The sequence below is a fragment of the Miniopterus natalensis genome, chromosome 18, assembly GCF_054644295.1.
Source record: "Miniopterus natalensis isolate mMinNat1 chromosome 18, mMinNat1.hap1, whole genome shotgun sequence".
NCBI lineage: Eukaryota > Metazoa > Chordata > Mammalia > Chiroptera > Miniopteridae > Miniopterus > Miniopterus natalensis.
Window position 1 is genome coordinate 36,441,302 of NC_142098.1, and position 27,677 is coordinate 36,468,978.

The 27,677-nt window shown below is 53.9% G+C and overlaps 1 protein-coding gene across 3 annotated transcripts; it reads left to right on the forward strand.

The window, feature by feature from the left end:
* Positions 1–2,889: 2,889 nt before the first annotated feature.
* Positions 2,890–25,845, forward strand: NECTIN2 (nectin cell adhesion molecule 2). Of its 3 annotated transcripts, XM_087826761.1 has the most exons (10): positions 2,890–3,201; positions 11,079–11,113; positions 11,192–11,465; positions 14,565–14,861; positions 15,694–15,811; positions 16,028–16,176; positions 22,436–22,589; positions 24,472–24,535; positions 24,676–24,762; positions 25,396–25,845. In XM_087826761.1, exons 1-10 carry the CDS (start codon positions 3,111–3,113, stop codon positions 25,660–25,662), a joined length of 1,536 nt encoding a protein of 511 aa, XP_087682887.1. In that variant the 5' UTR covers positions 2,890–3,110; the 3' UTR covers positions 25,663–25,845. The 3 variants fall into 3 exon arrangements, with proteins under 3 accessions (XP_087682887.1, XP_087682886.1, XP_087682888.1); XM_087826760.1 differs by having other exon boundaries at positions 11,079–11,465; XM_087826762.1 differs by lacking the exons at positions 22,436–22,589; positions 24,472–24,535; positions 24,676–24,762; positions 25,396–25,845 and adding an exon at positions 19,595–20,266 and having other exon boundaries at positions 11,079–11,465.
* The last annotated feature ends 1,832 nt before the right edge of the window (positions 25,846–27,677 follow it).

The window sequence follows — 27,677 nt, forward strand, 5'->3', positions numbered from 1 at the left end:
CTGAAGACAACATCTAGGCCTCAGTTGTATTTCAGCTCCAGGCTTAGAAAAGAAGCAAAACCGGACAAGCAAAGGCTGCCTTGGACCAGCTGTGCTGACTAACGACCCCCTGCCCTGGGGCCCACCAATCAGCGAAGACTGTGACTCTGAAAGAGCACACCTGGAAAACTGATGAATATTCTCTTGAAACCCTCCCTTGAGGCCTCTCCTAAGATTCCCACCTGCAAGAGAGAAATAAAAACTCGTCAAAACCCCCAACCAGGTGTGGCTCAGCAGCTGCGCATCAACCTAGGATCCAGGGGATCACGGTACGACGCCTGGTCAGGGTACATGCCTGGGTTGCAGGCTCGATCCCCCGTTGGGGGGTGCAGGAGGCAACTGATCAATCATCATTGATGTTTCTTTCTCCCTTCCCCTCTCTGAAATCAATAAAGATATATCTTTTTTTAAAAAAGAGAAAAACTCTTCAAGACAAAGGACCCACCCAGCACTTGCTTGTGCTCATGCTCTCCCTCTAGGGAGCCATTCCCCTCCCCTTCTCCCTCCCCCACAGGAATGCATCTCCTAAACTCTAAGAAACCCCATGAGGCTTGCAACCAGGGAAGCAAAGGGCAGTGGCGACTGGTCCTGGGCTAACCCCTTGAACCTGTCTCCCAGGCACCCTCTTCTCTGACTTCCCAGTGAGCCAAAGCAGCCCCGCCTAGGCGCTCCTGTGTCTTCCTCTATGCTAAGCCCTTCCTTGTTTAACTGTCCTGAATGTGCTTTTCTGCTGCCAATAAATTACCACTTGCTTTGCTTTACTTTGCCTCTTGACTGAATTTTTTTCCTTCAAGAAGAACCGTCATCTCACTAGTAACAGTCCTGGCCCTCTAGTTGGGCCCCAGATTGGGGACACAAGGACGAAAAGATCTAGAGCACATTTATTATGCACCTACTTGTCCAGCTCTCCTCAAACCAGGCTATGCCAAGCCTGAGATACACATTATCTGGAAGTCCCAGCCTGCACTTCCTTGCTGGGTAGTTTGGAGCAAATCTCTGTGCTCAGTGTACTTTTCAGCAAAATGGGGCTCATGAGAGTGTCCCCTTCATGGCGTTCTTGTGAGAAATTAACTAGAGAAGTCAGTTATGGCCCTGTCCATTTGCAACTCTGACTTTGTGTTAAGTCACTTCATCCCTCTGTGCCTTGATTTTCTTATCACTTGGGGTGCTGTGGGTTATATGAGATAATACAGTACAAAAATCAGTTGCTGGCACAATAGCAAGTGCCAAATACATTTATTAATAGTATTATTACCAAGACGTGAATGCTGATCAATAAAAGTCTCCACTACTTGAGACCTTGACCTTCTGGGAGGAAAGTTCAGGTGTTTGGCGGGTGGGGACGGAGGGCAAGTCTAAGGGGTCCCCTTTGCTGGGAAGCTCCCAAGCACCTACTCCCAACCAATCCGCTCGGCGCCTCCTCGCACTAGAGGAACTGGAACGGAGGGATTAGGGCGCTCAGCGGCATCCCCTCCCTCGGCCTTCGGCTTCCCGCCCTCAACCCCACACCCGGGCCACCTGCGCGGCCCCCCCAGTCCCCCCAGGCAGCCCAAGGAATGCGAAGAGGTAGGTGGGGTTGGGGAGGAGCAGGAGCCGCCAGGGAGAGACAAAGGGGCAGAGTCAGAGCGAGCGACACGAAGACGCGAGGAGGCTGGGAAGACAGAGAAATGGGACAAGGCCACGGGGAGGGGCAGGTTGTTGGAGGCGGGACCCTAGCCCAGCCCGGCAGAGAAAGCGGAGCGCGGGGGCCCGGTCTGTGCTGCCCCCTGGCGGGGGGGCGCAGTAAGGAGGCGGTGCGGCCAGATGTAGGACGGGGGGTGCAGGAAGGTAGGGACAGAAAAGGCGCAGAGACATCGAGAGAGACACAGACAGAAACAAGAGACGCTGAAAGAGAGACAGACACACACATAGAGACAGACGCAGAGACAGACGCAGAAAGAGACAGACATAAAGACAGAGATAGAGATACAGCAGAGACATAGTCAAAAGGATGGAAAGAGTCACGGGCATCAAGTGAAAAATAAACAGTGATAGAAAGACAAAGAGGGTCCAGAAACAGCGACACCAAGACGTTAGAAATGAAAGACTCAGAGACAGAGAAATACAGAGACGGAGGAGATCCAAAGCTAGTGAGAGACAAAGACGGAGGCACTAATTAAAATAGAGAAATCTATAAAGAAACGATGCAGCGACTCCGAGTCCGAGGTAGAGATGAGAAGGGATACGCCGAGACGCCCCCAAACGCGAGACGGACCCGCCGCCGGGGGCGAGAACCGCCGCCGAGGGGCGCGGACGCGGCTGGGGTCTCGGCGCGAGGGCGGGGCTTCGGAGGGGGCGAGCCTATGAGGAGCCGCGTGCCCCACGCAGGTGTGAGAAGGCGGCCGCGACGGAGCGGAGGGGGCGGGGCCTGAACTTCAGGGGCGCAGGGACTCTCCGGGAGAAGCCCAAGCTGCTACCCCGAGAGAGGCTGGGCGGGGGCGGGGCTTCACGGACGCGGCCCGGAGCCCAGACCCGGGCCTGGCGGGTCCTTCGTGGAGCCGCCGGTAGACCGCGAAGCTCCTCGGGAGAAGGGACGCGGTTAGAACACCAGGGGTGGCGGCTTGAGCACCGGAGAGAGTAGAGAGAATCCTGAGGGAGGGGCGAACATGGAATCCTGGGGAGCGGCAGGTGCGGACTCGTGGGAGGGGGCGGGTGAGGAATGCGGGGGGCGGGGCGTGTAGAATTATGGGAAGGGGCGGGGCCGAGAGCTGGGGAGGCCGGGCGTCGAAACCCGGGGAGGGACTACGAGGAATCCCGGGAGGGGGGCGGGCCGGATCGGCTTGGCTGGCTGTGGGCAGGGAAGGGGTTGGGCCCTGCGACGTCAGCAGGTCCGAGCGGCCAGAAAGGATCGAGGGGCCCGGGGCACCGAGCCCGGAGAGCCTGGACCGAGATCAAAGCCGGGAGACCAGAACGCTGAGGGAACCGGCCGGGAGCCGGAGCCCCTCAGGCACCTGCTGGCTCGCCCAACCGATTGGTGCCCGCAGAGTGGCCCGCAGGCCCCCGCCCGTCCCCAGTCCCTCCCCGGGCCCCCCATGGCCCGGGCCGCAGCTCTCCCGCCGTCGAGATCGTCTCCGACATTGCCGCTGCTACCGTTGCTGCTGCTGCTGCTGCTCCGAGAAACCGGTGAGAGACTGTCGTCGCCCCCCACCCCGCGCGGACCCAACCCCTCCCCACCTTCTGCGTGGGGGAAGCCTGAGCACCTTGCCCCACCCCTCCCCCCGATCACCGAGCCCCTGTCTCGCGCGCCCTTTTCCTGACTGGCCCCACCGACTCCGACCCCCACACACCCCATCTGAGACTCCGACCCTTATCTCTGCCTGTCTCTCATCTTAATCCCAACTCCCCAGCCTACGCCGGACTTCGTTACCCCCTACCCCTCCCTCGGACTCTGAGGTCGAAAGGGTTAAATGCGAGGCCTCTCGCCCCCTCCCCACCCCGGGCCGTTCAGTTCCCTGGATCTGGACGTCCTTCTTCGCTTCCTCCCTCAGGAATGTCTCCCACTGCCCCCAGCGGGAGGGTCGCGACGACGCGGCGAGATCACCCCCACACACTTTTTTTGTTTCCCCAGGGTTGGGCCTCTAGGGCCCTGGGAGTGTTGAGGGTGCGGGTCCAGATGTGGAGGTCCTCGAGAGGGTCGGGGAGCTGGACTTTCGGTCCCTTGGAGAGATATGGATGAGAGTTAGGGTGCCCTGGGGAGGGGCCTCAGAGAGCTGAAGCCTCAGACTCATGGGCTCCAGAAAAATTAGGGTCTGGGGGCTCTGTTTTCTTGGGTCCCAGGTAGAATGAAGGCTAGGGGCTGTGTCTCCTGGGGTTCTGGTAGAATTGGGGGTAGGAGCTCAAATTTGTGGATTTCAGATTGTGTGCAGGGGCCTCTGTCTCCTGGGTCCCAGATAGAATTCGGGGGGGAGGGGCAAGAGGCCCTATGTCGTGAGCTTCATATTTAATTGTGGGCTTTAGGATGTCTCCTGAGGTCCAAATATGATTATGGGCTGGGACCCTGGCCCTTGTGTTCTACATTTAATCGAGGGCCAGGGGTTCTGTCTAGAAGCTTGGAGGTTCAGTCGGCTCGGTGGACTAGGAGGTAGAGTCCCGCAGGCTGGGAAGTTTCCCTTTTCTTGGAAGCCGTCTGCAGGGACGTTCCTGGGGAAGTTTTTCCGGTTTCACTGTTACCGAGCTGGAGCCGGTATCGGCGGGCGCTCTCCTGGCTCCTGGTTCCGGATTCCTGAGTTTCGGGACCTTATCTTTGCTCTAGCCGCGCCTTTGTCCTCGGAGCCCCTGCGGGAGGTGGCAGCGAGGAGACGCCGCCCTAATGCCACGCCCCTCCCTCTGCTAAGCTCGGTAGCCCCCTCCAGTTTCCCACCCCCAACCCCGGTGGGGGAGGGGCGCAACCCCCTGGGGAGGGAGGAGGTGGGGGAAACAGGTGTAGCAGGCTGTGGTCCCGCCCCTTGCAGGTAACCCGACTTCTTATTCCCAGCTGGAAGCTCAGGATTCTGAGTTTCCCAAGGGTTTGCCCGCGGCGATCTTGGAACCTTGGGTTCACCTCTCTGGCCTCATTTCCCCCCCTCCACATGTGTCTGAGTTGTTTGACCCAGAGCTGGGTACTGCCTTTTCCTTTCCCTGCCTCTCCCTTCTGGGGCAATGCTTAGACTTCATCCCCCTTTGAGCCAGGCTTTGACTTGGTGCTTCATCTCATGGAATGCTCCAGATCAGCCTATGAGAAAGGTCTTGTTCCTGTTCCCTCTTGCAGATGAGGAAACTGGCTTAGAAAGGTCAAGCCACTCTCCTAGGATGCACAGCTAGTCCTACCCTGAGAAGCCAGACTTCAGACATCAGAGCCTTTCTAGGCCCTTTCTCCACAGGGTGGGCTCCAGGAAGTGCCTCTAAGCCTAGTTTCCGCCTTTGTAAAACAGATCACAGTTCCTTCCTGGCAGGGCCACTGGGAGGATTCAGAGGTCCCATGTGAAAGCTCTTAGCACCCAGGAGGGAGCCTTCCCGTTCTTGACCCTTTATCCTTGTGCCTTTGCTCTCTTCTCTCCCTCTCTCTCTCTCTCTCTCCCCCCCTTCTTCCACCTCCCTCCCTATCCCTCCCTTCCCTCCTCTTTCCCTCACTTTCTCTCCCCCTCTTCCTCTGTTCATTTCTCCTTCCCTGTCCCTCATCTGTCTCCATCTCGGAGCTCTGTCTCTCTTTCCTTCCCTCCATCTCTCCTTTCCTCCCATCTCTGTTTACCTGTCTCCAGTTCTCCGCTTCCTTCTCCTTGGCCTGCACGAATGAGCCTGCACCACCTGGGCCTCCTGCTGGGTCTGCTCCCTCCCCAGCTTTCACTGCCCGTCCCTGGCAGCCAGGCAGCCCCACGGTGGTGGCGGGGGATGGGAGCAGAGAGGACTATAGGCCTGCTGTCTCTTCTCATTAGGAAGGGAGACTGGCAAAGGGGGTGCATGTGCTCACATACTGGGGAGAGGAGAGAGGGAGAGGGATACATGGAAAGGAGAGAGATACAGGGACTAGGAATGGAGACAGAAGCCAATAGAGGGAAGGCAACAGAAACATTTAAGGATGGGGTTAGAAACAGGAATGGAGCCAAGGGATAGGGGAAAGGATGGGGCAGAAAAACACTGGATGGGACAGAGAAAGGCAGGGGGAGGGAGCTGGACAGAGACCCCAGGATAAAGGCAAAATAGCCTGAGGAGAAAGACTTAGAAGTTTGGTGACAGGCAGGGAGCCCAGAAGAACCCCTTCATGACTGGTGGAGATGTTAGGGCACTGGGAGGTCAGGGCACAGGCTTCTCAAGGCCAGCCGTGGGGAGGGGGCACAGGGAGTGGTGAACATGGGAGGGACAGGGAGTTGGGCACGCTGGCCAGCTCCCCCGCCTCCGCCTGGGACGCTGTTACATTTTTAATGTCCCTGAGATACAGAGAAATGAAGCAAGAAGGGGAGGAGAAAAGGTCACCCAGTAAGATGGCCCAGGCAGAGAAAGTATGTCAGAGATGTGGAGAGACATGGGGAGACCCAGGAGGCAAGGAGATCCCAGGGTCCGAGACAAAGACCCTGAGAGATGTGGACCAGAAAACCTTGAGAGATTAGAGACCCAGGGTGTCCATGCAGAGAGCCAGATCCCAGAGACTGGAAGACCCGTACCCAGAACCACTGATGTCAGAGATACAGAGAAGAGAGTATGGGAACAGCTAGGGGATGTGGGTATCTGCTTGGGCTAGTGAAAATGTTCTGAAATTGATGGTGCCGATGCACAAATCTATGAATATACTGAAAGCCATTGAAACTCTATGCTTCAAATGGGCAAATTGTACAGTCTGGGAATATATCTCAGTAAAGCTGTTAGAGAGTACAGGAGACATAGAGCAGAGACCAGGGCCTCTTGAGACACAGGTGAGAGTGGCATTGCGAGAGAGACAGGTGGAAACCAGAGCCCCTGGGAGTTGGAGACACAGGGGATAGATTTGGACCCTAAGAGCCAGATGCAGAGTGAGAAACAAGATCAGAGAAACAGAAACATCTACAGCAGCGTGTGAGGGGTTCTGTCTGAGGGGCTCAGCCGGGAAGAGCAGTCCTTCCTAGAGATTCACCCCCAGAAATGTGAAACCCCTCAGGGGAGGTCTTCAGGGTGTCAAGCCCCTGTGGAAAGGGAAGGCAGGTGCAGAAATCCAGGCCGAAGCAGGCAGCCCCATATCTTGACTGATGCTCACCTCCCAGACTGCCTCCCGGATGTCCGCTGTGGGGGTGGGCCCTGTGATTAATGCAATTAATTAATTAACGAGGTGGCTGAGGCAGCAGCTGAGGCCAGCGCCCAGAGCACGCCAGCCTTCAAGGGCCTGCTGGAGTCTGGCCGCGCCCTGTGGGAGAGGGCGGGTCACACTGGGGCTTGATGGGTCTGGAGGTGGTGAGCCAAGCCCTGAGGAGCCAGCCAGGTAGAAGCCCAGTCTCAGACCCTGAAGGCCAGAACCCTAGCCCCTTCTTCCTCCTGCGTCCACTCGTCTCTGCCTTGATCTACCCTTCCTTGGATCTCAGGGTTTTAGGCTCTGTATCTCTGCCCCCTAAAGTTTTCCCCTGGGTGTACACGATGTGCCCTACTCTGCCATCACAGGAAGCCTGCAAGGCCCGGGCCACAGGGAAAGGAAGCCTGTCTGGGGACCCAGCTGACACCTCATGAAGCTGTCACCAGTCTGGCCTCCTGAGGGAAGCCGATGTTCCCATAGCCACTCTCCCCCGTTGTGGGGCTGGTCATGTCCTAGCCAAGGTCACCACGGGCACCCGCCCAGCAGCATGCTGGACACTAGGGCCCTAACTCCAGGCCAGCCATCTTCCTGCCTTTGTTTCCGCTGACGCCTCCTGAAACTCAAAACATCAGGGCATCGGCCCATACCTTGTCCCCCTTCACCCCCACAGCCTGTCAGTGTCCATGTCTTCCCAACCATTCTAGCACCTGAGTGTGTTCCTGTCCAGTTTGTCCTCTGTCTCCACCCCTACCCTGGCCCAGGTACCTCTTCTTCCCCTGGGTCCTAGCCCCACTGCATTCTGAGGGCTCTTTCTAAAGTACAAACCTAACCCTGCCCCCCCCCCCCCAACTCTGTATGGCTCCCCAGTGCCCTCAGGAAAAAGCCTAAGCTTGTACTTAGCCTCAGCCTGTGTGACCTTGTATACTGTTGGTTTCCCATCCTCATTCATTCATTCATTCATTCAACACATTTCTGGAGCTCCTACAGTGTGCCAGGCACTGTGCTAGGCCCTGGGGATGCAGTAGGAAATCAGACACAGGACAAAGATCCCTGCCCCTGGCACCAATATTCTAGTGGAGAAGATACCTCAGGTGCTAGAGGAAAGATAAAGTTTTGTTATTGTCATTAGGGTGGGAAAGACCTGAGGAAGGGAGGGAGGGAGCCGTGGAGACACATGGGGGAAGAGCTTTCCAGGATCGGGGAACGGCAAGTGCAGAGACCCTGAGGTGGGACTCGCCTGACATGTTTGAGGAGCAGTGAGGAAGCCAGTGTGGATGGAGTAGGGTGAGCCAAGGGGAGAAGGTGGGAGACAAGGTCAGAAAGAAGACAGCACAGACCGTGTGGGGCCTTGTGGCCACGGTGGAGACTTAAGGTTTTTGTCTGAGTGAAGAGAGCCATGAGCCATGGGAGGGCTCAGAGCAGAGAGGAGGGTCTGGATCTTCTGTAGCTTTTAACCAGAGCCCTCTGGCTGCTTGTGGGAACAGACTGTGAGAGGCAATTGCCATCCTCCATGGGGAAAATGACCCAGGAGGTAGGTGACAGTGGCTTGTAGATGTATTTTGAAGATGGAGCTGACAGGTTTCCTGATGGATTGCATGTGGGATGGGAGAGAGAGAGGACTCAGGGATGACTCCAAACCTCCAATCCTAAACCTTTTACTGAAGTGGAAATGTCTAAAAAATGGACTGTTAGTGCACAGGGACGGAGCCATCCTGGTCATTCATTCAGAATTAGGAACTTAGCATGGGAACCTTATAGCTGCAGGATCTTAGAACCTAGTCAGAGAGGGGAGAGGTGTGTGACCATCTGGGACAGTATTGGGGATGAGGAGTTTGCTGCACAAGAAGCTAAAAGTGGGTTGTTTTATTTAATCCTTTGAAGCTGACAGAGCTGAGACGCCACCCTAGGTGTGGGAGGGCAGCCTCCCTTAGAAGAGAGATGGGAGCACCTCAAAATCACAAGGACCCAGGGAGGGGTGTAGGGCTCTGTGGGCTTGGAGCTCAGTTTCCCTTGGAAAGAATCTGGTCTTCTCCAGGGAGCCCTCCCAGCCTCCCTCCCTCAGATCAGCCCTCCCTGCTCTGGGTCCTTCCCCTACTCCCACTCCCACCCCTTCAGTCTTAACAACATCCTGGTGATGACTCTTTGTACAATATTTGTCTTCCCCTCTGGAATGTCAACTCCTGGAGGACAAGCACCTGGTACTTCTGTGGCACCAGCTCCCAGCACAGAACCTGATACACAGTCAACAGTATTTGTTGAGCACCAACTACTTGCCAGGCCCTGGTGTGGGCTATGGGGATAGGAGGGAACAGGCCAGGCAAATCCCTGTCCTCGGGGGCTGACTGTCTAACGCCCAGGGCCTGTATGTTGAGATGCTATTTGGATTTGCATAGAAAGGGAAAGAATGGCTGGGGAGAAGATTCTCCCAGGTTCTGTCCTCTCCCCTTCACTAAGTCCCTTCAAGCTCTACACTAAATCTCAGTCTTAACTATTGAGGGACCCTCAATGGCTCCCACTTGCCTCAAGGAGAAAGCCAACTCCTTGGTCCCACCCTACTTTGCTTTCTGTAGCTCACTGGCCTGGATGTTTTTTCCTGACTGAGTGCCCTCCCCTCCTCGCCCAGCTAGAAAGGGGCAGAACCTTTGGGGCCCCTTGTCCCACATCCTGCCTTTGGGGGCCAGGTGGGTGAAGGGTTTTGGCATCTGAGGGAATGTCCTGAGGGAAGGGGGCGGCCCCACTTCAGCTCCACCCAGCTGTCCCCCCACCACAGCCCCATGTCCTTTTTAGTCTGGATTTTGACATTTAAATCTCCTGACCCCTTGTGCTGCTAGTTCAGTTAGAAATGGTGCTGTGAGGGCGGAAAGTAAATACAAGTGAGAGTGGCAGCTGACCGCCTGTGCTTGACCCAACTGTGCCCAGCCCTGTGAAGACTTAGGGGAGAAAATCATGTGGAATTTCACAAGGAACCCTGCAGAGCAGCTTAAACGTCCTCATTTTATAGATGGACGAACTCAGGTTCAGGAACAAGATCACCCAGCTGGAAAGAGCCAGAGGAAGTCCCCAGTGATCTGCTTGAGTCCCACACTTTTTTTTTTTTAATCCTCTCCCGAGGATATTTTTTTCATTGTCAGAGAGAGTGGAAGGGAGAGAGAGAAACATCAATGTGAGAGAGACACATCAGTTGGTTGCCTCCTGCATGTGCCCCAAACAGAGCTGGGGATCAAGCCTGCAACAGAGGTATGTGTCCTTGGTGGGAATCGAACCCAGGACCCTTCAGTCCAAGGGCCGATGCTCTAACCACTGAGCCAAACTGGCTAGGGCAAGTCCCATACTCTTGAGTCTAGTGCTTGCCCCTCCAGAAGGGAGCAGCTATCTCCCAAGGTGGGGCCTTGGGTCTGAACTGTGGATATGCGTGGGTATTTCGTGAGTTTGTGTATGTGTCACGATGGCCTTCGCTGATAGACGGCTTCTTTCCAAAAGTCCCTGGGACTGGTCCTACCCGAGAGGCTGCCTTTTGCTGGGCACCCTCTGATTAGGGTCACCTGTTGCTGTGCTCTGGGTTCCTGTGTGAGGCCAGAGGCTGGGTCGGAGAGAGCTGAGCAGCAGTTGCCCCTTGAGAGCTGGGCGTGTGCCCTTGGCCTTGCCTGGAGGCTGAGTGTCAAGGGCCACTTGAAATTATACTTAACTGGCTGTGTTTATTTAATAAGCAGTGGTCTCGTGTTTCCTGTGGCCTTGAGACAAGCGCTCTACAAATATTCCTTAAAGCTTGTAACAGCCCCTAGGAAGTGGACACGGTTATTATCCTCGTTTTATAGTTGAGGAAACTGAGACACAGAGAGGTTAAATGACTTGCCCAAAATCACACAGCCAGCAAGTGACAGAGCCAGGATTCGAACTCAGGTAGTCTGTACCCTCAGTGGCCATGCTTTACTGCCTGGCACAGCAGCGAAACATTCGATGTTTCCCTCTCCCTTCCTCTCTCTCAAATCAATTAAAAGTTTTTTTTTTAAGTGAGAAAACAAAAATAAGGTGAGAAATAAAAACATACGTTCACATAAAAACTTGTACTCAAATGTTCACAGCAGCTTTATTCATAATCACCCAAAAGTGGGAACAACACAGATGTCCATCAACTGAACAGATTAACAAAATGTAGGCTCTCGAATTGTGTTTTCCCATGGGGGTCCCCGCAGTGATGGCCCTGCCCCGCCTGGAGGCGTCTGGGTCCTTCCTCCCGCCCCAACCTCTCTTTTTGCTCTCTCCCCAGGAGCCCAGAATGGGCAAGTTCGCATGCCACCCGAGGTGCGGGGCCGCCTGGGGGGGACAGTGGAGCTGCCGTGCTACCTACTGTCGCCAGGGCCTAAAGGAAACGTCTCACAGGTGACATGGCAACACCTAGACCCGAGGAACCTCCAGAGCGTGGCCGCCTTTCACCCTTCACATGGTCTCAGCTTCCCCAGCCCGCAGTTCGGCAAGGATCGGCTGTCCTTCCGCACCCTGGGCCAGAGCCCTGGCACCAGGCAAGGCTCTGACATGCGGGATGCCACGCTGGTCCTCCAGGACCTGAGAGTGGGGGATGAAGGCAACTTCTCCTGCGAGTTTGCCACCTTCCCCTTGGGCACCAGCCGTGGGGTGACCTGGCTCAGAACCATAGGTGAGCGGGAGTGGGGACAGGGAGGTAGGTGAGGCACAGTGTGGGAGAGGCCCTTGGTGGTCTGTATCTCTCTCTGCTTTCTCCGCAGTCTTCAGTCAATTGGCAAATATTCGTTAAGCAAGTACTGTTTGCCAGACGCTGTTCTGCAAGTTGGGAATACAGTAGCCAACGAGGCATTCAACAAACATGCATTGAACACCTACTGTGTGCCAGGCACTATTCTAGGCTCTAGGGATAAAGCAGTGAGTAAGATAGAGCTCCTTGTCCTCCTGGAGCTTATGCTCCAATAAGGGGGTGTCAGAGAGTAGGTAAAAAGAAAAAGAAGAGTGCTATGGAAGTTGAGGGGGAGCAGGTTACAGTTTTAGTTAAGGCGGTGTGGTGATATTTGATCAAAAACCAGAATGAGGTGAAGGAGCCCTGCAGGTCCATCTAAGAGAAGAGAGTTCAGGCAGAGGAAGTTACAAGTGCAAAGGCCCTGAGGCAGGGTGCACGTGGAACATCTGAGGAAGAGCAAAGAAGTCTGTGTGGCTAAAGATGCCTGAATGGGGGAAAGTAGGAAGCGACAGGGTCAAGGAGGTGATGGATCAGAGAGCCTCGGAGACCACGTGAAGACTTTGGCTTTTGATGTAGAATAAGAGCTATGGAAAGTTCTGAGCAGAGAAGGGTGTGACCTGACTTGAGTTTTCACAGGCTCCTTACGGCTGCTTGTGGGGGGTGAAGATGGAAGCTGGGAGACCTCAAAAGAGGTAACAGCATAAGTCTAGGTAGGAGATGATGACAACTAAACCAAGGTGGAGGCTGGGGGAGGGATACTTTAGAGGTAAAGCCAGAGGATAACCAAATTAGGGAACAAAGTAAACACCAGAATGTTGTGATACTCGTTCAGAGTAAGAGACCAGTGGCCTTATTTAGGTAGAATGGTCAGGGAAAGCCTCTTAGTCAAGTCCTGAAGTAGAAGGCCACCCAGGGCATGCAGCCACAAGCCGAGGAATGGATGCACAAACAGGGTACAGCAGATGCAAAAGTTGGGCCATGAGAGTGAAATTTGCATGTTCCAAGAACAGAAAGGAAGCTGGGGAGGCTAGTGGCAAAGGCTCAAGTGACCCTCAACAGGGCCAGAGTGCATGGGCCTCATGGGCTGAGCTTCATCCAGAGCCATTGGAGGGGTTCAGACCACAGAAGCACCCTGATCAGATTGTTATGTTAAAGTTACTAAAAGATAAAGCTGGGGCCTTTAAAGGGGAAGACAAAGGTAGATGGAAGCTGGGAGACCAGAGAGAGAAGGCATTGGCTCAGAAGAGGAGGAAGCGATGGAGGTGGGTTGAGAGAAGTGGGTGGAATATAGGCTACTTTTAGGAGGTAGTAGGCACTTGTCCGTGAAGTGAGGGAGGAGACTCAGAAAGGACTCACAGCCTTCTGGCTCCAGCAGGAGGGTGCCTGGCACAGCCACTTAGCGGCATGGGACAGAATCAGGGAAGGCATTTTTTCCAAAGGATGCTATTTCTTTTTTTTTTTTTAATCCTCACTTGAGGATATTTTTTCCATTGCTTTTCAGAGAGAATGGAAGAGAGAGAGAGAAACATCGATGTGAGAGAGACACATTGATTGGTTGCCTCCCACACGCACCCCGACCAGGGCTGGGGATCAAGCCTGAAACTGAGGTACATGCCCTTGGCCAGAATCAAAACTGGGACCCTTTAGTCCAAGGCCTGATGCTCTAACCACTGAGAAAAACTGCCAGGGCCAAAGGATGCTGTTTCTTGCTAAATCTTGGCATTCCCCTGGAATCCCACCTTTTCCCAGAAACTTCCCAAGAAGCCATATCATTCTGGGCACTTTACTTTCCCCTCTCAGTCCCCAGGAGTTTCAGAGGTCTGCTCTGTATAGTCCCTGGGTAAACACTTCTCTTTTTAAGAAGCTAAAACCACAGTTTTACGAAACTTGAAGCATAGCTGTTCTCTTCCCGCTCTTTGCAAAGGTCTCTCGTATGCAGTTATTTGTTCTGTTCAAGAGATACATAGAGGACAGCTGCTGGGGGAGGAGCACAGCCAGCCATGAGAGTCTGCTTTCTTGGAGGGAGCAGGTGATGGGAGAGCACGCCCCTATGAAATGAGAGTCAGGTGTCAGGAAAGTTCCCTTGAGGAAGAGAGGCTGGGATCTGGAGGAAGAGGAAGAGCAAGCCAAAGAAAAGAGAGGCCAGAGCATTTTAGGGTTGCCAAGGCCCCATGGTGGGAAGGGGTGGGGGGCCGGGGGGCAGTTCCTGGAGTGGTCTGAGGACAGATGGAAGGGTGACCAGGGAAGATGTGGGGAGGCCCATTGGAGGCTCTGTGGTGGTCAGGGGAGAAGGGGGGAAGAAGAGGAAAGGAGAGGAGGGCTACACCATGTAAAGAAGCTCGGGAGATACCCAGGTGAGAGGTCCAGGAGGCAACTAGAGATGTGAGTCAGGATTCGGGACAGTCTGATTAAGGACGCACATCCATAACTATGGGTTGGCATGTTCCTCATGGAGGTTTTTATTCCTCCTAATATTTTTCCATGTTTTCCGGGAGGATGGATGAAAAGGGCAAAAAAATTTATGAGCTTTGGGTTTCTTCATTGCCTCATTGCCTTTATCCCACTTCTGCCACCACAATCCCATTAATGGTGATTACAGGGAAAGAGGTGGGCCTTTCAGCTGGACCTCTGAACCATGTTCTTCTCCTTTGGCTTTTCTTTTTAAATCCAGCCTCTTCCAGGCACTTGGATACTCTGCTTTTCTAGCAGAGCAGGAAAAATATGCTGGCTGAATAATACAATGGCTAGCGCTTAGGTAGAACAGTGAGTGCCAGGCAGTGTTCAGTTTATTTGGATATCAATTTATTTGGTCCACACAACAGTTCTATGGAGTGGGTACTTCTATTATCCCTACTTTACAAAAGAGGAAACTGAGGTACAGAGTTGGGAAATTACTTGTGTCCAGAGCCACACAGCGGCTAAGTAGCAGAACTGGAATTTGAACCCGAGCATTTGGGGCGGGCTCTGCAGTTCAGCCTCCTCTACTGATGTGTTTGTTGAATGACTACAGGCGAGGAATGACCACCCCCTTTGTTCTTCTCCCAGCCCAGCCCCAGAACCACGCTGAAACACAGGAGGTCACAGTCAGCTCGGAGCCTGTGCCTGTGGCCCGCTGTGTCTCCTCAGGGGGCCGCCCACCTGCCCAGATCTCTTGGATCTCGTCCCTGGATGGGGAGGCCAGAGAAACCGTGGTGCCAGGGCCCTTGTCCGGCACAGACACTGTCACCAGTCGCTACACCTTGGTGCCCTCAAGCCAAGTAGATGGTGTCAAGATCACCTGCAAGGTGGAGCACGAGACGTTGGAGGAGCCAGCCCTGCTGCCTGTGACCCTCTCTGTGCACTGTGAGTGCCGCAGGGTGTGACTGCACCCCTCATGCTGTCTACACAGGCTTCCCCAGGGCACTGCCTACACTAGCCCTCAGTGTTGTCTGCCTTGGCTCTGGGCCACATTCTGCGCTGCCTGCCTGCCCTTTGTATTTCTACACTGGCTCCCCCAGGCAGCATCCATACACTGTGCCCCCCCCGCCCGTGTCGTCTGCACTGGCTCCACGGGCCACAGTCGGGTAACACTGCCCTCAATAATATCTCTCTATCTCCCTCACTGTCGATATCGACCACTCTGAGTCTGTACTGCCCAACCCAACATTGTCTGCACTCACCCATTTACACCATTTCTATTGACTCTCCCGGGGCCTCCACACCAACTCCTGCCCCTCTAAATGATTCCTATCAATACTGACCCCTTCCAGTATGTTCTGTGCTAGCTCTTCCAAACACTGCATGCAATGACACCCCCTAATACTACCCAGAGGTTTCCCTGGCCCTGTCACCTTCCCGACATATCCCATACAGCAACACTGCTTACTCCGCAGGCAATGCCTTTGGTTAAACCAAGGTTTAGTCAAATTCCCTTATCTACTCCATGGATGGGATGCAAACAGCACACAGAATCTATAGTGGCTCCCTCAGGGACTGCCTGCACTGAAAAAACTTCCTCAAAGTGATCCCAGCAGTGTCCCTGGCCAGCGTCTATACTGGGCTCTGCCGTATTTGCCTGACAGTTTCCATGGGTTCACCTCCTGCCGACCCATTCCATAGGATTACATCCATCTGCTTACCTATCACCCCCTTTGGGATTCTCCCGTCTCTGAGCCAGTCCTCCCATTTCCTCCAGACCCCCCCGAGGTCTCCATCTCTGGCTATGATGACAACTGGTACCTCGGCCGCAGTGAGGCCACCCTGAACTGTGATGTCCGCAGCAACCCGGATCCCACAGGCTATGTCTGGAGCACGTGAGTCTGTGTGGACATAGACTCTTGGGTCTGAGGGAGGAGGGGCTGGGGCCTGAACCATGAACCCTCTAAAAGGAGGGAGCTGGCAGTTCAGGGTCCCAAGAAATAAGCTTAGGTCCCTGGAGCTTGGCTCCTGAGGGCTATGTCATCAGGGACCCAGCCTATGCTCCTCTGTGGACCCTGCTGTCCCCCTCATGTGACCTCCACATCCTCTAGGACTTCAGGCTCCTTACCAGCCTCAGCAAAAGAGCAGGGTTCCCAGCTGCTGATCCACTCGGTGGATAAGCTGGTCAACACCACCTTCATCTGCACCGTCACCAACGCTGTGGGAACGGGCCGTGCCGAGCAGGTGGTCCTCATTCGAGGTGAGCGGGTCTTGGGGGTCGCATGTGATGACCAGGTCTGCTCCCCAAGTGTTTCTCTCTTTTGGTCCTGGGGCTGCGTTGTGGGGAGGCTGTGCCGCCGGCTGGGGGAGGGGTCCAGACCCGCCTTGCTGATGGGAGAGGAGGGCGGTGTGGCTTTTCCCTCTTGCCCCCAGGTAGGATCTGGATTGAGGTGACAGGATAGGCATTGGCAGAGGAGTTTTGGAGGTTGAGGCCTGTGCTGGGAGCTTCCTGCAACGTAGAGGCCGGGGAGGGGTCTTCAGGAAGAGATGCAGTGATGTTGCCCTGGCTTCAGCCAATGAGACATGCCTGCAGAATCACACGACTAACAGTTGGAGGGACACAAGTCGGGTAGCCAGATGGAAACAAACACGAATTTCTTATGGCGAATGCTGGTCGTTAATGTCTGGAGCAACTTTTAGTGTGTGTTGGACATTTGTGTTTCTGGAGTTGGTGCTTTGGAAACGGTGACTGATGATAAAATGGGTCTATGGGTGGAAAGTTCTCCGGGTCGCCTTGATGTGGACTCAGAAACACAGACCCCAAGGCACCGTTGGAGAGGAAAAGCAGGAAGGCAGACCCAGCCTGTGCACAGGCTGATGGCAAAGGGGTGGGGATCACAGCTGCTTGCCCACACACCTAGGGAGAGGAAGGGACTATCGCAGGGCCATGCACCCTGACACTCACACACAGACCCACTCCCTGGCTGGGAGCAGAGTCCCCTTCATGTCAGAGCCACAGCCAGCAGGCCCCACAGCTACAGATACACCCTGTGTTTTGAGATGCATTGCAATCAAAACAGACTTGCCCATCAGGTAAGCCACACACTCTCTCACCACGACACACCCCCAAGCAGGCAGGGACACCAGCCAAGACATTGAACAAGACCAGATACCACCCAGCCAGAGCCTGAGAGATGCTGCACACACCTGGGAAGAGCCATTCTGGGACACACCCTCCCAGCGAGACTCTGTGACACACACCTAGAAAGACACCCAGATGACAACAGACCCCTCCTTTGGAATGCAGACACTTGCCAGGGAGATGTGATGGACCTACTCAGAAACATTGTCACAAACAACACACTCAGACAGCTGGCCAGCCCTCCACACATTGTCACGATCAGGTACACAGACACACACCTGAAGGGAGACACTACTACCAGATGTGCTGGGCAAGGGGAAAGGATCATGGGAATCAAGAATTCACATGCCGTTACATCATCACTCATATAGAGAAACTCCACAACAGCCTTGGGGTGCACACCCTCAGAAACTCTCCAGAAACCCCCTTATAGAAAGTCTCTTTCAACAGATTGTCATCTGACAAATATTTGTTGAGGTTTCCTCTTGGCCAGGCTTTCTCCTTGATGCTGGGAACATAGTAGCGAACAAGACACATCCCTGCCTTTGAAGGCACACCTAGAGAGGTCAGCTCCACCCACCCAGCAAGGCACCCAACTGGAAATACTCCCCTGAACCTCTACCCCAGAAACACACCTGAGAAACGGGTCCCCCTGAGAACTCGGTCAGAAGGCACCTCCAAGGGGTGCAGCCTGCAGAACCCAGATACAGTCATACTTAAGGGCCATCGGAGGAATACATAGCCACAAGAACATCCCCCCAGAAAACCACACAGAAACCCCAGGATTGTCCACCGCTGGGAACACACCAGCTCCAGAGTTGGCCCTTTGCCAGGGTTCACCCAGTAAAACACATACTCAGAGGCCCGTCAGGACCCAAGGACCAGGGGATGCACAGGCCCAGAGAAAGACCCGCCAGTAAGGAAAGATACCTCCCCCTGACTATCCCAGAGGTAACCGCACACCTACATAGAGTCAAAAACATCATTGTGAAGATGCACCTACAGAAAGCCACCAGCAGAAATGGAGACAGAAATCCAGGCCCCGGCAGTGCGTTTGCCAACAGATGGCCTCGCCCAGGGAGAAAACTCCCCACTCGAGGCGAGTCTCTCCCCAAGGGTTTCAGGGACACGCCATATTCCCCCACACATGCAGACCCAGATATGGCTGTCATCGACTTGGTTTGGGGTTCACACCGGTGCAAACATGGGTACACAGGCCGCACTGCAGGCTAGATGTCACTTCAGGGAGACTTTGGAGAACCCACGGGCACAGTAGCACTCATCTGCCACCTCATAATCCCAGCTCCAGAAACAGACAAACGTCCCAACAAGTGCTGAAGCCATTTGCCAGCCCCTTTGGACAAAGTCAGCTTCATGCCCCACCTAGTGTCCAGGGTGAGACATGTATCCCCTCCCCCGCAAAAAGGTTCACAAAATAGTTCTTACCCTTCATACTTGAGGTGCACTTTTACTATTACTTTTTTTTAACTGCTGCTTGTGAGTCACTAAACTGATTTGATAGCCCACTGGGTCGTGACCCCCTTTTTGAAAATACCCAGAAACATGCCCTGTGCAGAGGTACAGAGAGGGGAGGGTCCGTGTAAGTGGACCCCTCCTGGTCTCTCTCCTGCAGGCCCTGCATGCAGGGGGGGAGGGGAAGGGCACATGCGTTAAGGTTCCTGTACTTACATATGTCTGTCCCTGGTTGGGGGCCCAGCCCTCCCTGGCTTCCTTCTCACCTCCACTCCCGCCCCCAGCCTCCCCCCTACAGTTCAGCCACTGCTGGGAGCACTAGAGGGCAAAGGGACAGTAGGCTTCCTGAGCCCCATTTTCCACACGGGGGATGGGTAGCCCAGACTGGAGCCAGGTGGCCCAGACAGGAGGCAGGCCGCGCCGTCCAGACCAGGTCCTCCCGGCGCTCCGAGGGAGGAATTCTCAGGAGGCCCCTCGCCCTTCTCAGGCCTTCTCTCAAGTGCAAAGAGCTGTGGAGTCAGACAGCCTCCTGCTCAAATCCACCTCTCCCCTCTTCCTGGCTGGATCCACCCCAAGATTCCATGACCCTGACCTCAGAGCTCACCTTCAAGGGGTCAAAAACTCGCATGCCTACTGGGTCCTGGCAAATGACCTGGTGGCCAGGTGTGGAACTCCGTTCCCTTCCCGGCCACCACCCTTCACTCAGCCACAGCCCATCACCAGGTGGAGGACAGGAGACTGGTGTTGCCAGATCTGGTATTTTTCCCCCTAAATGAAATCTGGAATTTTCGGTGAAAGCACCTGGCTTCTGAAATGTTGGCTAGCAAGTTTAATAACACTGTGCGGATGTAAGGAAACAGCCAGGGCTCACCAGCTGGCAACCCCTCTGCGTGCCAAGCGCCCATCCTGTAGAGAAGAATGAACGGGCTGTCCCCTGCCCCCCCATTTTGCCCAGCCAGAGCCCTCTCCACGCCTGTCACTGCCCCCGCCGGGTTCTCCCCCAGATGTATGCTCTTGACCTCGTGTCTCCCTTTCTCTCTCACCCCTCCTTCTCTCTCCTCAGACACCCCCCGGGCCTCTCTCCGAGACGAGGGTCCAATGGTGTGGGGGGCCGTGGGGGGGACACTGCTGGTGCTGCTGCTTCTGGCTGGGGGGGCCTTGGCCTTCATCCTGCTGAGGGGCAGGAGGAGGAGGAAGAGCCCTGAAGGAGGAGCAGAAGGACGAGACGCCGGCCGGGGGTCCTATGATCCGAAAACTCAAGTGTTTGAGAATGGGGGCCCTGTCTTCTGGACCACAGCTCCCAGCCCCCTGAGGCCGGACGGCAAGGACACGGAGGAGGAGTATGAGGAAGAAGAGAAGGCAGAGAAAGGCCTCATGCTGCCTCCATCGCCGGCACTCGAAGACGACATGGAGTCCCAGCTGGACGGCTCCCTCATCTCCCGGCGGGCGGTTTATGTGTGACCCCCCCAGACAGAAAGACAGAGACCGAGCCTTCCAGTGCCAACCGTGGGGTCCAAACTGGTTGGACTCGTTTGTCTGGATGACACTGGAGCTCAAATGCTACCTCCCACTTTCCTAGGATTCAGAGGGAGGTGGAATATCACACACTGGACTTATGTCTCCAGGGCTGCATGGGGGGAAGGGGGACCCACAGAGGACCCCCCACCCAGAGACTTGTTTTTGGCTCTGACCTGCCCTGTGACACTCAGGAGTTAATAAACGCCTTGGAGGAAAACGTGGGGGGTGTCTTGTAATACACTGGCCCCCCTCCTTGGGGGTAGGAAAGCTGAACTGGGCTCCTGGGCCTGGGAGCCTGGTGGGGCTAGACTTGGGGAGGCTGGGGGGCTCTTACCATTTGGGTCCTTGAAGGACACCTTGGATGCTGAGACCCCCTAGGCCAGTGGGACTGGGGTCTGGGCTTAGAGGCTGGAGTGCTTGGACTTGTAAGTTCCAGGACCAAGGCTGCTGTCTGGGGTGCAGCGTCCAGACTAGTGGGAGGCCTGACTTCCTGAGAGAGCCAGGCGGGGATCCTCCTGGGCCCTTGCAGAGGGTGCTATGATCTGGTTATCTGGGAGCAGCTCAGACCCGACCTCCTCAAGGTTGCTGAGGACCTTGGAAGGGAGGACTGCCCTCTGCATTCTCACGGCCCCAGGGGGAAGGGGGGGGGGGTCGGTGAGCAACCAGGAAAGCCCCACCTCTGCACACTGCACAGTGGCCTTGCCAGTCTCCTTTCTCTTCCTTCTTCCTTGGGGGCCCAGCTAGAGGGAATTTTCAGTGATTCAGAGGGAAGGGCTGCAGCTCTGTGTCCTGCCTAATCCCCAGAACTAGAACAACCCTCAAACCCAGGCTGGGGACTGAGATGGGAGAGTGGGACGAGGAGGGGTAAATCCCAGCCACCTCCGCTCCCCAGCCCTGTGGCTGACACTGGGCTTCCTCTCTGCTCCTGAGGCTGTCACACAACTCAGCAGGCTGAGCTCTGCTGCCCAGACTGGGGCTAAGCCACCAGGAAGGGCTTGCGGAGTTCTGACTTCCACTTAACTGCCGGGGATAAAGCTGTGACCGCAGGGAGACCTAGCCCTCTCCTCCCACGCATGCAGTCAGTAAGGATGGCTGCAATAACAATAATTTTAGGATGGCCAGGTGTTGGCTGAGTGGCAGTTATGCTCCCATGCTCAAGCCCTCCCAAGAAGGCCGGGCTGTGGAGCAGGAAGTGTGGAAATCGGACAGTCCAGGAATCCAGGCATAGTTCCTCTGGGGGGCTTGATCTCCTCTGCTGAGTGGGCTTCATGGAAGATTGAAGCCTATGGGTGGGCTTTTGTTATTTCCTCTGGTTGTTTATTTTCTGTACCACCTCCTCCCCTCCCCGGCCCCTCCCCACCTAGAAGGCGGGGGTGGGAATTTTGTCAATCTGGCATATAGTAGGCCCTGAGCACCCATGCCTGCCCCTTTTTACACATCTAGCAAAACCAGCCTGCCCCTTGGAACTCACAGCCTAGTGTGGAAATTAGCAAATATGCAGGTAATTGTTCCAAAAACAACTTTAGGAAGTATGAGGTGGTACAGGAAAGGCCCAGTGGGACCACGCGTTTCAAGCCATTTCCTGTTAGGTTGGAGGAGTTCTGGTCCTCTGCCTAGTATGACTCCATTCCCTATAATGGATGACGGGTTATGATCTCAATCCCAGAATCCCCCCAATTCTCTGCCTTTTAACTCTACTTCCCTCCCCTCATCTCCCCACGCATCCCTTCCTCACTCTGCTCCTTGCTGTTCCTTAAAAACAACACAAAGCTTCCTCAGGGCCTTTGCATTGGCTGCCATCTCTGCCCAGAAAATTCTCATATCCTCATGGTTCCTTCAGGTCTTTGCTCAAATGTCACCTTGCAGTAAGACTGTCTGACCACCTGCTCTGTCACTTCTTATCACCTTCCCCACTATGTAATCTTTTTTCTTTATTGTTTTTTTTTTCTCTTTTAAATATATATATTTTTTATTTTTAGAGAGAGAGGAAGGGAGAGAGAGAGAAACATCAATGTGAAAGCAAAGCAGCCATCAACTGCTTCCTGCATGCCTCCTACCTCGGGTTGGATTATGCACAACCGAGTGACACCGGCCCACTATGTAGTTTATCCTACATCACTTACTGCCACCTGGCATATTAGCTCTTGTAGTTGTTTCTGTATTGTTGGTCTCCCTGCCCACCTAGAACATAAGTTCCATGGGACTGGGGGCTTTTGTATATTTTGTTCACTACTCTTTCCCACAAAAAATGCTTGGTAAGGATAAGTTGAGTGAAAGAATGTCCCCTGCCTTTGAGGTAGGCAGGTGGGTGGTAACTTGGGGAGCAGGGAGTAAGGAGCTATGGTTTCCTCCTAGAGACCCCCTTACACTGTCCCTCTTCTTGCAGAGTCCCCCAACACAGCAGGTGCAGGGGCCACAGGTGGCATCATCGGGGGCATCATCGCTGCCATCATTGCTACTGCTGTGGCCGCCACAGGCATCCTTATCTGCCGGCAGCAGCGGAAGGAACAGAGGCTGCAGGGGGCAGAGGAGGAGGATGAGTGAGTGATGGGCACTGAGCAGTGGATGGGGGAGGGGTCCCAGAACTGGGGAGCCTATGGTAGGGTGAAGGTAGGAGAAAATCATCCGTAATGACTGTGTGAAACAGAGACACCTCAAATTACTATGACTTAAATAGGGTGGAGAGGCAGATCCCAGGCTCCTGCTATCTTGTTGCTCCACCTTTGCTCACATTTCAAGATGGCTCCCCACTCTTCTGTCATTATCTACACACTTGACAACCAGACATGGCTATCCTGGCCTCAAGGTCCCCCGTTCCTGCCAGTGGGAAAAGGAAATAGAAATAGAGGGTATTCAGCCACCCTTTAAGGGAACTCATCACTTCTTATCACTTCCATTGGCCAGAACCTGTCACATGGCTGTCCCCAGCAGCAGGGCAAGCTAGGAAATGTCTTTACTCTGGGTTGCCATGTGCCCAGCTAAAATATTTTTTAGTATGAGAAAGGAGGAGCCTGGATATTGGAGGAAACTAGCCACACTTCTCTGTATAGAGCACTTGTTATGTACCAGGCTTGACAAGATGCATTTGACATATGTAACCTCGACGAAGCCTCACATCCATTCATTTATTCAGCAAATATTCAAAAAGTACCCACTCAGGGCCAGGCCCTGGAGGTTAGGAATGAAACGATGAGACAAACATTTAAAAAGTGTCCACATACATAAATATATCATGGAAACATAAATTCTTAAAGGGAGCTAATGATAACCGGTTCATGAAAGAGGAAACAGGTTTAGAGAGCTGAAATCACTTGCTGAAATTCATTCAGCAAGTAAGTGTTTGGGGGCAAAATGGTTCTGAAATAATACTGCTTGCGGGGGGGGGGGGGGGACAGACAGTGCCATGGAAACACTTGTTAAAAATGCATATTCCTGGGCTTATACCAAACCTACTAAATCAGAACTTTTACAAGAATGGTTCAGAATCTGTGTAACAAGCTCCCTAAGTTATTCTGATGCACAAGAATGTGTGTAAACCACTGTCTTAATCATCTAGTCAATGCAAAACGACTTGCAATTGATCTCTCCTGTGCTCAGCCCAGTGCTGAAACCCAGTGGTGCCTGAGATGGCCCTGGCCCTTCCCTCCTGGAGGAGACAGACCGTCCCCAGGCAGTGATGGTTCACAGTCTGGAGGAGACAGACTGTCCCCAGGCAGTGATGGTCCAGCATGCCAGGGATGGGCTAGGGAACCTGAGGGAGCTATGAGACTCAAGAGGGTTATGGGTCATAGAAGGCCTCCTGGAGGGGGGGATATCTGAGTTGGGTATTTTTTAAAAAATATTTTTATTGATTTTTAAAGAGGTAGGAAGGGAGAGGGAGAGAAACACTGATGTGAGAAACATTGATTGGCTGCCTCCTGCATGCCCCCTACTGGGGATTGAGCCTGCAACCCAGGCATGTGCTCTGATCAGAATGGAGCCAGCAACTCTTTGGTGCACCAGACAACACTCAACCAAACTAAGCCATACTGGCCAGGGCTTTACTGAATTCTTCATAGTGGGTTCTGGGAACACTGTGTTGAACAATGATTTCATTTTCTCCCTCACATTGCTTATGGTTGGGTACAGTCATTGAATGACATCAGAAATAACATTTCAAATACAAACTCAGTTAAGTGCCCTGAGAGGTAAGTAGGTATACAGCTAGATGTGACCATATAACAGGAGTTCCTGATCCTCCTAGAGAATCATAGAGGCTTCCTGGAAGAAGAAGATTAATGGGATGAGTAGGAGTTAGCCAAGCAAGGGGAATGGGGGTGGTGGAAAGGGATATCAGACAGAGGGAAGAGCCTGTGCAGTGGCCCTAGGGTAGGAGGGCTTCTCAGGTCTGAGCTTCCACCTGACCTACCTCCTACCCCACAGCCTGGAGGGGCCTCCCTCATACAAGCCACCAACCCCAAAGACAAAGCTGGAGGAGCCAGAGATGGTAAGCACTTTGCCTGGAGCCCAGGCCACCCCCACCTCCATACCCACCTTTCCCCACTAAGGCCAGGGCTGGGAGGAGGGAGCTGGGAGAAAGAAGCTGGTTGTGCTGAGTCTGACCTGCCCCACCCCTTCCCACTGCAGCCCTCCCAGCTCTTCACTCTTGGGGCCTCAGAGCACAGCCCACTCAAGACCCCCTACTTTGATGCTGGCGTCTCATGTGCTGAGCAGGTAGGACCTTGGGTGAGAGTGAGGCTCCCTTCACGGTCTGAGTTTAAGGGCCAGGGGTTAGTACCTGTCATAAGAGGTTAAGGACTAAAGGTCCACAACTCAAAGTCAGAGCCTATGGCATTGAGATGAGTTTAGAACTCAGTGGGGCCTCCCCCACTGAAAAAGTCCAAAGACATGAAGTTAGAGTTTAAAGTCACTTAGTCAATGAAGATTGGTTGAACATCTACATTTGCTAGATACTGTAGGACAAGACAGTCCCGACAGTGGTCTACTGGAGGTCAGGAGTCAGATATTGAGGTTGTGACTAGTCAAGGTTTAAGGGGCTTTTTCAGGTTTAAGGTTAAGTAGTTAAGGTCAAGAGTAAAGTCAAAGGTTCATGGGGAAAGACTTGGGTCTAGAATCAAAAGACAAAGTAGAGACCCAGGATTGACAGGGTGAGGTCCATACTCTGGACTTTGAATTAGGGGCAAGCCATATGATTGTCCCAGTGCATTATTGATCCAGGTGACAAGGGTGAGATTGGGTCTGGTTGGCATGTGGAGCTGGTCAGGATTTTGGAGTCGAGGGGCAGTTTGGGATTCTATGTCATGCTCAGGAGGTGACCTTGGGCTCCTATTTCACCCCGACCCCCAGGAAATGCCTCGGTATCATGAGCTGCCTACATTGGAAGAGCGGTCGGGGCCCCTGCTCCTGGGGGCTACAAGCCTGGGGTCCCCCATCCTGGTGCCTCCAGGGCCACCTATTGTGGAGAGAGTTTCCCTGGACCTAGAGGACATAGATGATGATGAGGAAGACTACCTGGACAAGATCAACCCCATCTATGACGCCCTATCCTACTCTAGCCCCTCTGATTCCTACCAGGGCAAAGGCTTTGTCATGTCACGGGCCATGTATGTGTGAGCTGCCATGGCCCTGGCCTCTTACCTCTCACTCTTTGATCCCTCAACTTTCTGCCAGGAATCTAGTGCCACCTGATCTCTGGCCAGGCCACTAGCGGTCAGTGAACACATGCATCTTCTGTGACTTCTACCTTGGTGGTTCCACTATGACTTCTAACCCATGATCTCTGACCCGGAGAAACCAGCCATGACAATGGAAACCTGGCAACCATATCTCATAAGTTGAGGGGGTTATGTTTCTGCACAATCTCTGACCCAAGGACTCTATGTGTCCTCAGGCAGTAAACTCCCAATAGCTCTGCTGGGTTGGATGTTGGGGGGCAGGTACCCTGCTGCTCAGACCTGAGCCCTCCAGGCAGCAGAGCCCCACTTGTCCCCTCCCCACCCTGTCTGTTCTTCAGTGGTGGGAGGGAGGGGAGTCCCCAGCCCAAGGAATAGCTTCTCCATCTCCCTCCTGCAGGCAGGAGTCACAGAGTCCAGACTCTTCCCTGAGTCCCTGCTTCTCCAAATCCTATCTTCAGGGAATTAAGCTCCAGCCCAGGACTAGATAGAGTGAGCATGATGCAGAGTGTGCCTTGCCAGCCCCAGCCTTGAGATGATTTCCTGTTACTTTGAAGACTACTAAGTCCTTTTACTACTGCCCAGTGGGATGGGACCCAAACATCTCCCGGGGGGGGGGGGGGGGGTGTCTGATATTGTTTTATAATAGGGCATTTCCCACAAATATGAATTTATACTTTGACAAGGTCTCAGTGTGTGTTTTCTGTGGGATGTGAAGGGGAGGAGGGTGGAACATGATGACTAATGAATCAGAGGCCCAGGCTTTCAGGGAATCAGTAGACTGGAAGTCAAGATGGGTTACAGACAAAAACAAAAGAGCCAAAGACATGAGAAAAAAGTAAGTGAGGGGATAATGAGCAAAAGTGCATAAATAAAAAAACGTAATGATGGGTAATGGAAGGAGAGGGAGGAATCCAGGGCATGGTGGTTAATGAAAAGGAAACAGCGCAACTGCAGACTAGTGGGTAATGGACAGAAATAAATGGAACAGAGATATAAATGGTAGTAATTAAGTACGAGGGACTCGGGTTTAATGGGTAAATGGCAAGTAAGAATAGGCCAAAGGCAAAATTATGAATAATAAGAGCTCAGGACATGATGGGTTATAGATCTGGATGAATGAGCCAGAAGCAGAGGGATAAATAATGGAGAAATAGGAGCCGCAGGCATGCAGGGTAATAGACCCAAAACATGGTGGTTAATTAAAGAAAGGCTAGAAGAGCGACGGAAGTGAGCAAGCAGAAATGTGCTAAAGGTAGTACAGGCAATGAAACTGAAATGAATGGAGCGGAGGCATGCTGGGTAATGGGATGAGAATGAATGGGCCAAAGATAGAAGTCGCAGTGACGCAGGTCTGGAGTGGAGTGGGGGGGAGTGGGGGACAGAAGGCATCATGGGTAACAAGAAAGGTGGGTCTGTAGCAACTGTCGCGTTAAACGGGTAAAGGGCATTGTGGGTAACAAGAAGCAGGCGAGGGTTCAAACAACCGGTTAGAATTCTCCCGAGGCACTGTGGGAAGGACCAGCACTTCCGGTTTTCGGTCGCCGACTCGGGACTGGGGACTACCCCTCTGCCGCGGTGCCTGGTGGGACGCGAGGCCTGACCTTGCTGCCTAGCAGCCTCTGCCGCGCAACCCACCTTTACCCGTGTCCCTCGACCCTGGCACCTTAGCCAATGAGGGCACCAGACTGATCCTGTCACTAGGGTCCGGCCCCTGTACCTGTCGGAGCCAATCAGGGTGATGCAAGGGCCAAAGCCGGCCAATTATCATGCCAACTTCTCCGCGGGGCAAAGTCGAAAGAGGAGCGCCTTCTGAAGAGGGGCGGAGGCGACGAGTCAGTGGGCGTTGCAAAGTGCTCAGCACAAACCAATGGTAGGGGAGCACCGGAACCCGCGGCGTAGCGAACCAATAGGCGCGGGCTTCACGAGGCAATGGGAAGGCCGGGGAGGTGTGCT

What these genes read in the sequence shown, in the direction of transcription:
- NECTIN2 (XM_087826760.1), top strand. Translation starts at nt 3,111, where the DNA reads ATGGCCCGGGCCGCAGCTCTCCCGCCGTCGAGATCGTCTCCGACATTG. An exon ending in TGTGACCCTCTCTGTGCACT is followed by an intron (nt 14,862 to 15,693) that starts GTGAGTGCCGCA and finishes CATTTCCTCCAG; the next exon opens with ACCCCCCCGAGGTCTCCATC. An exon ending in GGGGCAGAGGAGGAGGATGA is followed by an intron (nt 22,590 to 24,471) that starts GTGAGTGATGGG and finishes CCTACCCCACAG; the next exon opens with CCTGGAGGGGCCTCCCTCAT.